The 10,560-nt window shown below is 30.0% G+C and overlaps 1 protein-coding gene across 1 annotated transcript in view; it reads left to right on the top strand.

Annotated features, from left to right (window-relative positions):
- Window positions 1-7,628: 7,628 nt before the first annotated feature.
- The window catches only part of LOC108733332 (dopamine N-acetyltransferase-like), a 9,838-nt gene continuing 6,906 nt past the window's right edge, over window positions 7,629-10,560 (top strand). Inside the window, exon 1 of the mRNA XM_018464436.2 lies at window positions 7,629-8,103. Within this exon, the coding sequence (XP_018319938.1) occupies window positions 8,048-8,103 (56 nt within the window). The 5' untranslated portion in view covers window positions 7,629-8,047. The remainder of the gene's footprint in view (window positions 8,104-10,560) is intronic.

The raw sequence follows: 10,560 nt of genomic DNA, 5'->3' as shown, positions 1-10,560 counted from the left end.
ATTTACTTTAAAATTTGAAATTCATAAATATGAACTTCCTATTTACTGCTTTTGAATCTCTTAATTTCATTTTTGTTTCATTTTCTATCTTTTATTCACCACTACAACAAAATACAGGGAAAAGCAACTACTAGAAGCTAATTGAGAGAAAATTCCTCTGTTATTAGATGAAAAACCACTATAAGTATGTATTATCCTATGAATCCTTTTTAGGATTAGTTAAAATTGCCAGTAACAGACATAAAAATTAGAAAAAAATACCAAAGTGTCTTTTACTCTTTAAGAAAATTACTGTTGTATGTTTGGTTGACATTACAATGAAAATTTGTTTAAAGAGACGAGGGGTTTATGTAAAGCTTCAAAAACCTAGAATTCGTATTTTTAGTGTTCCATCTTATGAACTAATTTCTACTAAATAAAATAAACTAAATGTTTCTATCCACTGAATTGAATATTACGACTAGATATATGCTAAAATATACACAAATCAAGCGTAATGTTTCAAGGTTAAGCATCTTTTTTGATATAAAAAACTAAAAGTCGACTTAATGCGGTAGTCCGATAATTTTAAAAATATTTCTGATTGAAGTGGCTAGACATACTTTTGTGTATTATATGAACGCTCTATGATATCGCAAGGCATAAAAAACACAAGGTTACTAGTACACTCATGTACGCTGTGTTGTTTTCGTTTTTTATATCTTCTGGTAAATGTTATTATGATATGTTATTGAATTTATTCGCACATATTTGTTCTGGTAGTAGTCAAAAATTTAAAGTTGTCTTAATCAATAATAACCCGTATCATGATGGACATTCAAATGACGTGGTTTAATAAAGACGTCATTGCAAACATATTATTATTCGAAAATTTTTTACAATAAAATTTAAAAGTTAAATATTTCCTCACTGTATGTTTTAAATTAAGAACAATTGGGGAAATTTTATATTTTACCGTCTCAAAGGGTAGAGTCGCCTTCAACAAAAAGAAGTCTCTTCTATGCTAGCGAAAGGTTAATTTAGAAATTCGAAAGAGGTTGTTAAAGGTGTATGTTTGGAACGCGACGCTGTACGGGTGCGAAACACGGACAGTGAGCGCGGCGGAAAAGAAAAGGTTAGAACCGTTCGAAATGTGGTGTTACAGGCGAATGATGAGGATACCGTGGGTAGAGAAGGTTAGAAATGAAGAGGTATTAGAAGGAATAGGAAAACAGAAAACTCTATGGAAGTCAATAAGAAATAGGCGAGATCGGTTGGTAGGACACCTTCTCAGGCATGAAGGTCTAGTCAGAGACATATTAGAGGCAGAAACGGGAGTTAAGAAGGGTAGAGGTAGACGTAGATTAGATTACTGTTCGCAAATAGTTAAGGATGTAGGTTGTTCTACTTTTAGGGAAATACGAAGATTAGCTCAGGATAGAGAAGAGTGGAGGTGTGTGTCCAACCAGTCTTAGGACTGACGACCTTGTAATGACGTCCTTTTTCCTTTTTTAAAACATTGCAGGACATGGGAAGTTGTTTTCAGGTTTTTTTTAAATCCAAAACTTGTGTTTTTAATGTAGCCTAGGGTGTAGTGACCATTCTGTNCAATTACTTATTAATAAATAGTTCTCTTGAAAATTACTGCTAATGAAACATTTATTTATTGCAACGTAATGCAATCCTTACAGTAATGTTTAATCTGACAAAAATATTATTCACAACGTATTATAAACTGAAATAAACTATTGAAATGAAATATTGTTTCGGAATCTACAATTCTACAATAGCAATGTTGGTTACTTGTAGATAAATATCATGGTTATTTTTCCAATACAAAATATATTTGTTAAGTAGAGCTTTCATTTAATTTTTAAGAAACAAATACCACCTACGTAGTTAAGTCCTCACTATAGGAAAGCAAGGCTATTGATATCACAAAAGATCACATGGTATTTAGCACTCCTTGTTACAAACGACCCTTCACTTTTGACTATTTGGCCTTTTATTTATCAAAAGTTTGATTTGTATTCATTTAGACATTTTAATTAAAACGAAATTGTGCTGCTGCAAGTTGTATTGTCTTCAATATTGTCCTTTCATTTGAACGATTTTGAATCAAATGCCGATTAGACGTTTACCTGTTATTAATAAACATTGTTTTATTTTGGGAAACGTATTTGTTCTGATTGGGAATGCCTATATTTCTTCAAGTTTGTATTAAAACTAATAGCAAGAGATTTTGTCCATACGATTACTTTATTAGATCGTTTTAAAAATCTCGAACAAACACATAAACAAGTTTTAACAAGAAATTAGTTACTATTAACTGGTAAATAATGTTATTATAAGCGTTTAATTAACGCCACGAGGAAATAGTTTCTGCATGTTGTTTTGTCAAGGTGTGTAAGAAAAGAAGTAAGAACCTTTCGTTTATCTGTGCATGGTCACGGTAATCATATCCTTAACCTTTGGTAAGGGTATATTAGATATTTTATAGCTAACCTAATCTTGTTACAGCTGACATACTTTTAAAATCATTATTATTTTATAGCCTTTTGTGGCATTTAAATTTGATTCAATGTCTGTATCTGTTGGTAGAATTTTTCATTGTAAAAAATTTCATTTCATTCTATATGAAATTAAAATAGTAGTATCATTAAATATATTGTTATATTTTACAAAAATCTTGAAAAAAATAAACATAATTCTACCCTGCGGTATCATTTTCACATAATATACCTAAAAATACTGCCAGGTCCCTCCTTATCTACTCTTACGTACATTGAAATACTAAAAAATAAATAGTCCTGATTTCTTTCAAAAACTCTTCTTTTAAAAGCCCTTCTTTTGACAGTGTTCCGTTCCGTTCATTCGGTCTCCCATCTTCCACTGATCCCCACATTTTTTTATTTACAAACCCTCTTATAAGGTTGTGCCACATTCTTATACCTTCTTATTCCCTAAAAAATGCCCGCTTCACTTTCTTTTGCTCCCAAGTTTTTTTTTCTCTTTACACCTTTTCTTACAGCTTTCTTCCTTATATTCGTCTCTTCCTTTTATCATTTTCTGCAATTTTCTCGTTCTCTAGTTTTTCATCTTTTTCTTTATACTTAAATTTCCTTCTTGAATTTTTTTAGCTTCTGTTCTAAATTTTCCCATCTTCGCTTTTCCTCTGATTCCTTTTTTTCTGTTTTTTATCATTTTCTTTCCTTTATTTCTTCAAGTGACTTTCTTAGTACATCCATATTATTCATTTCTCTAACAGACTGTATGATTTCTCTTCTAATTTTTCTCCTCCTGTTTTCCTCCACTAAATTTTTAACGTTCCTTTTTCATTGAAAGGGTGGTCGTACAGAGGTGTGAAACCAGTGAGTAAGAAAAATATAGTAAATGTAATGTTACACTTGGTTGTGGAGAAATGCATTAGCTATTTGAACAGTGATTTTTCGATAGCTCGAATAGTTTCAGTTTTCAATTTTTTTTACGTTTTGAAAGTAGGAAGTATTTACTTTTAAATTTACGATGTTTACAAATTAAACGCTAGAGATACTCGATTCCTTGATTAAAACTTCAAACCATCTCTTATAATATATTATTTATTTTAACAAATTTTTTCTTAAAACAAAAACCTTAACTAAGCAAACAAGGTCAACAACAATAGGTGTGAATTCACTTGAATATAACGCTTTATTATTACAATGTAAGGCTAGGGAACTTTGTATTTCATATCATTCACAGTATTCACATTAAATTGAAACGACATATTAACCATGTAATTTATGGGTAATGAAATTCTTCTTTTATGTACCAACATGTGATATTCGAATTCGAACATCTAAAACTACTACAAATTAAATAACAATACTATTTCCCAGCAATTTCATAAGAATAGTCCGAGAACTGTCTGCACAAGATTATGGACGAATTTTATATCACGGTACCCATACAATGTGATTCGTGAGGAGGGGGAGGGGGGGCCTTCAAAAATACCATGCTGGGTCACAAGGCCGGGGGGGGCTTAGGTTTTCGTCACGAAGTCAATAACTTCCGTTTGCAAAAGATGATTTAAATCCATATTTATGAGTTACTACGTGAAAACTAGAAGGGGAGAGAGTCTTGACATATACTACGAGTGGTCATAGAGGGGGGGAGGTAAAAAATGGGTCACGTAGAACGAGTACATACGATAATAAGGAGGGTTACGTTTCTAAACTGGTGGAATCTGACTAGAACACGGGATAGATACAGGGGATGAATGTGCCCTAATGTTTTTTTTAAATACATCATCGTAATAAAATTATTTTGTTATATATTGTTGAAAAANTGAATGTGCCCAAATGTTTTTTTAAATACATCATCGTAATAAAATTATTTTGTTATATATTGTTGAAAAACTGAATTAGTTTTAATAAATAATTGATGAATACTTTATAGTATGTTTCGTATGTGGTTTAAGAGATTTTTGTTAAAAAGAATTTTATGTTCTATTTGTACTTAAAAAGGAATTAATAAATTACTAAGACTTCCACGCAAGAATACTGAAATTTTTATTTTTGCAGGGTACTCTATTTCATTATTGTATGAACTTAGTGTGGGTGATATTTAACTCTTCACACATTTGTAATGTTGTATCGTTAATAGGCTTAATTTAATTAAATTAGGGGATGAAGCGGAATTAGTATACAATTTCGTCTACGTATTACGGTACAGTAACTTAATTTTCGGGTGTAAATCACGTACTGATATATTTCTGTCTAATATATATTATTCACCCTCCTTTTGGAAAGTAATCGTCTGCAACTTTACGTTATCATTTCGTTAGCATATTTAACCGTAAGAGAAATTTTACAATGTGTAAATGGAGAAGTAAACAATTAATTGGCTGTTCTAATTCAGAGTACACAATTTTGTTAAAGATACTTATTACAGCATCTAACGTACGTAGGTACTGCTATAAAGCATTAAAATTTGTTGTCCCATATAATAATCTAACGAATGGGTTTTTAAGAGGTTTAAATGGACAGCTATAACAACAACTACTACATTTTTATATACTGCATATTTCTCTTGGAATATTATTATAGTATCATGGAAATTACGCTGTTTTGTTGATGAAATATTTTATGATATGGGTTATTTTGTGACAAACTGATTTTACAAAGTTACCTTCTTTTATACAGGTAGACTTCCATTATTAGCATTATTCATACATTAAATTCTCATTTACATCTAATATACGGTTTTTTGACAAATCTGTTGATCCATTACTAATTAACCTTGAGTACTTCTGTTAATTTTTAGATAGCAAATTGTTATTTTCTTGTAGATATATTTCAAATTAGGAAATCTGTGACAGATTGATTTGCACTTTGAAGATTTCGTATTTCAAAAAGAACTATACTTTTAAGGTCTACCAGCAAAAAGAAATTCGTGATGAAACTTTATAAAAATGTATTTATTTCTTAACAGTAAAAAATGTACATTTCGAAAAGATAATTACCAGTTACCAACAGTAATAACTGTTATTATTCTTGTTATAATGAATTTTCTAATACTTGGGTGGTTATTTAAACTAGTTTCGATATTTACAATTAGTTATATATTTCACTTGCATATTACTCACTCCTTATACTTATCTTTTATCCACTTTATCCCGTCAGATGTTAGCTTCTCATTTATAGCGTTATATAATATTTCCCGAAATTTTCCGGAAACCTTCCTAAGTTTTCTTTCAATCGTGTAAGTCTTATTAGTTGGATAATTAACGACACCCAGCTGACAGCATAAAAAGTTCTGTCGGTATCGATTCCCGCCCGTGGCATTCGTTCTAGTTCCATAAGGTAAAACATGTATTCTCATTTGCACAGAATGTTTGCAGTTTAATAATATGTTATTCTATATTATTATTCAAAAATACCATGCTGGGTCACAAGGGCGGGGGGGGCTTAGGTTTTCGTCACGAAGTCAATAACTTCCGTTTGCAAAAGATGATTTAAATCCATATTTATGAGTTACTACGTGAAAACTAGAAGGGGAGAGAGTCTTGACATATACTACGAGTGGTCATAGAGGGGGGGAGGTAAAAAATGGGTCACGTAGAACGAGTACATACGATAATAAGGAGGGTTACGTTTCTAAANTTGTAAACCACATTTTTAAATATAAAAAACTTATATAAAAACGTAACTCTTGTATAAGTATCATTGGATACACATTTGTATTATTTATTACTTTGTTAAGTACATTAACTAAATTATACATAAAATTGTACCTATATGATAGTAATCTTTATGAAACTATTCACATTGTAAAAGCTAATTTTTTAAGCATAAATTAGGTAAGTTTTGGAATAAACTAAAATACATGAGTAATTCGTAAAAGATTCCTACTCTATTATTTATTGGGAAAATTTAATAGAATGTTTAAATTCTGTTTATGAGTTTGGTATTTAGACTCTGCTTGTGCTCATTAAAAATAAAAGACATTTTGTAGTTTTCCATAAGAAACAGCAGATGGTTTTGGTTATTTATTGGTGTAGATATCAGATTATGACCGAATGAGACTTTGAATGGCGCCGAGGTTGAAGAGATGTTAAAATAAGAGAAAAACAACATGTTCAAGTAGTAGTAACAATCAGCATAAGGCATAATACCCATTTTAAAAATTTCATGTGTTTATTCATACCAACACAGCATTGTTTTATTTAACAATTATGTATTTAAATAGGTAGAACCTTTCGTAAGAGAAATACTGATATTATCTAATAACATCGCTAGTGATGCTACATAAAAAGCAGTCGTTTTTCCGAAGAAAAGTAAAGGAAAATCATTGTGCATTTTACAATTTAATCTTATCAACAGATTTACACCTGTAAGTAGTTAAAATAAACAAAAAATCAGAGAGGTTTTGAGATAATGACCTACAAGAAAAAGATTTCCCTCAGAGGTTGCAAAATCGTCAATTAAGGAATTAAATCCTTTTAAAACAATTGAAGCATAATTTCCTTTATATTCATCGTCTCTAGCCAAATGATAACGAAATTATTAGAATTTAAAGTACAGTCAAAATGGTACCTACGTATAGGTTTACGTACATACATTTATGTTGAAGTACTTTGGGTAACTATTAAAGGTTGTAATGTGGTTAATTTTTGTGCGTAAGGAATAAATTGCAGGGACTGAACACATAACTGTTGAAAGTTAATTATTGCTTAACCAAAATTTTTTCGACGTCTCCAACTGAGTTACATTTAATAATTTGTGAAGTTTATGAATTTTAATCGATAGAAGATTTATCCAAAGAAAGCATGAGGATAGCAAAGAACCAAGATGTTAAATTGATATTGAAAAGCTTGAAGAAGCCAAAATAAAATTAGTCAATTATGCGTATAGGTAATTTCAACATTTGTTTTTTGTATCTATTTTGCTCCTGAATTAAGAGAATAAAAATGTCTGATTCTTTTGATAATATAAATAATGAGACTTATTATTTTAATTGTATAATTAATGACCAGACGTCATTTTTATAGTACGTACAATCACTTGACCAAACGGGTTCAACCAGTAGTAACACCAAGTGTTTTCTATATGAATGAACAAAAAAGATGTTACATAAACTTTATAAGTGCAAGTAAAAAGTGCTAATTGAAAAAGAAAAAACAGGCAGCAAGCAACCTTGTCGGTTGTATTTGTCCGTGAACTAGACACGGGCAATACTCGAACGGCTAATGGATTCTCGAATGCAAATAAAAAACGTTCAGATTTTGGCTTTGCGCGAAAACCAACTGCGAAAGCTAACTCTCACAGCTATCTAGCTAACCAAGCACTTTCCTGCCAAGGGTTCGGCGCCGCGCCGTGGCAATTCTGTCGGTGGATCGGGGTACATTACGTTGAGAGCATAATATATAAAAGTCGGAAATGAAAATTCAGAACAGTTTCGCACTTCAACTTTTCGGAGCAGCTCGCGTGGGTGACGTCGGTCACTGAAAGTTGTTTTTCTATTTCGTCGTAACATAAACACAGGAAGCACTGTTTTAAGACGATGTCATCCATACAAATGAGAACCAATGTTATCCTGCCTCCTAGGCTTGAGAAACTTAAATTTTCAGAGTACAGCAATGTGGTAAGCATTTTTAATATTTTCTTTCAGAACTTTCTGTTTTGATCGGTTTTGAAAAAAGTTGATGGTTTTTTGGGTTCTCATCGTTAGAAAATGAAAATTATTGTAATAATTTTCTACTTTTTCCTTTTCTTCAAAGGTTTTTAGGAAAAACACTGGTTCTTTAATCATTCTTGTTAGCTTTTGCATATTTAGTTTACATTATATAAGAAATGTTTTCCTCCAAATAAGTTTCCTGTTCATCGAATAAAACTTATTATAAACTAAAAATTTCCCTTCAAATTCACTTTTAATTTGACACTTGCATTGATCAGAGACTTCGTCTTCGTGAAACTATTTCTAATTGTTTATATTACATACAATTATTATAACCAATAAATAATTTAAAAAGGTAGTCTACATCACTTTTGACAATCTCCTATTTAGGTCTGTAAATTTTTATCGAAATTGGTTCTGTCCATACAGACAAAGAGACAGACAGGAAACTTAAGGGTCGTTTGTATCTTAAAAGCATTTAAATAAAAATAACAATAGGAACATATAAAAAGATAATTGTTTCGATATTACATTTCAATTTTATTTATACGTATAGTTCTATGGATTGATTATTTACAATAAAATGTTTTAATTTATAAATATAATTTTTATTTAACCGGAATGACTAGATTTTCACGCAAACAACTACTGTCTGCTAGTTATTTATGTATTTTATGTTGCTTTTATTTTAATCGTAATACTACTCGCAAAAATGATTAAATTTAAGCCTATTTCATTCTAAAACTGTAATAGTTTTCTATTTACTAGAGCTACGTACTGAATAATCAAAAAAATATAACGTACGGTATACTTTACGATATTAAAAACTCATGAGAAAATGATTCCTTAACGCATAAAAAATGTAATGTTTAATTTGCAAAAGCAAAGTAACATTAATAACAATTATTATCCGAAGCATCATTGATGATTTGGATAAACAAATATTTGTTCGTAGAATTAATAGTAAACAAACGTCAGTAGTTTTCTGCAAAATGTCTACTGAATGATTTAATTAGTGCTCTAAAAAAAGTTTGTTTGGCACTCAGTTAGTTCAGTAGGTATAATTATACCATTGTATTTCAAATGTTTTTTGTTTCTCTCATCATCAACGAGTGGTTTTGATTATAATTTGCTTTCTTATTATGATTACAATAAATTACAATTGAAAAATTATCTAAAAGAAGCTCTGTATTTGGACAAAGTAATAGATATTTGTGCATCATTTAATAAAAACGGCGCATAGTTTTGTATTAAAGTGCCTTGGATTGAATGCGTACGGTTGTCAATTTTGCGTTATTACATTGGACTAAATCAATGTTCAGGGTGAGCCCTTACATGGCCCAGACTTTTCAATGCCATCCGGGCCCGTAGCATGTACCAAACAGGATTTTCATGTTAAACTTCAATCGTTGCTAATATGTTGAGTTTCTGTTTTAATGACAGATGTGCATTATTAAGTGCTAATAAAGATTTTGGATTATATAACAAATTAATATAAATTTTGAAAATTCGATTATCAATTCGAAAATAAATGTTTGTCAATAACGATAGGATACTTTTTATTCGTTATTCATTTATCGTATGCAAAATCATGACAGACATTATAATCTCGGAATTATCGTAAACATTATCTTAACCTTGTGGTTTATTTTTATCCGTTACTTCGAATGTAACAAAAAATCTTTGTTAGATCGTGTAAACCAAAAACAAATAATTATTTATTCGGGTGTGAATTATATTTGCACAATTAAATATAAATATGTATTACAGTACTACGTTTTGGCTCAGGTTTTCTTTAATATTATTTAACAACTACAATAAATAAAAAGGTTCAGTTTGTTCATAATTAAAAAATGAAAAATCGTTTAAATTGTATGTGATATAAACAATAATTGCTGTGGATAAAACAATCGTATAATACAACGTCAATTATTGTGGTAGGTACCTATATTTTCTATTACCTATAATTGTACTAGCAGAGCTATGAAGATTGTTTGCATTAAGTGGTTAATTTAAATAAATAATTGTAAAATATCGCCATTGGTGTTTATGAATATTCTATTAGAACATTTTATTCATTTTATGCAGGTAGTTTTATTTATTGTCTCTGCTGTTTTAGTTATTTGATTACAATGTTTCTTTAAATAATATACAAATGCAAAATTTTTTTCTGCTTAATGTACAGCTTGAGCGTAACAAAATTTCATCTTAAAATCCAACAATTTGTGGAAAGTCACACAAAGAATTCATATAAATATTAATTTTAATTTATTTTTGAAAATAATAGTCTTAGTGGTATTGAACAACCCCACCAGAATCTCATCGAAGTAAAAAAATGGAGAAATTCGAGTTAAAAAGTTTGGAATAAATGTAAATCAACATGTATGTCAAGAGAACATAAAATATTTGAGTTAGAAAAGTTTT

Source organism: Agrilus planipennis, unplaced genomic scaffold (assembly GCF_000699045.2).
Source record: "Agrilus planipennis isolate EAB-ADULT unplaced genomic scaffold, Apla_2.0 scaffold12, whole genome shotgun sequence".
NCBI classification, from domain to species: domain Eukaryota; kingdom Metazoa; phylum Arthropoda; class Insecta; order Coleoptera; family Buprestidae; genus Agrilus; species Agrilus planipennis.
This window is presented reverse-complemented; position numbering and strand designations above follow the sequence as displayed.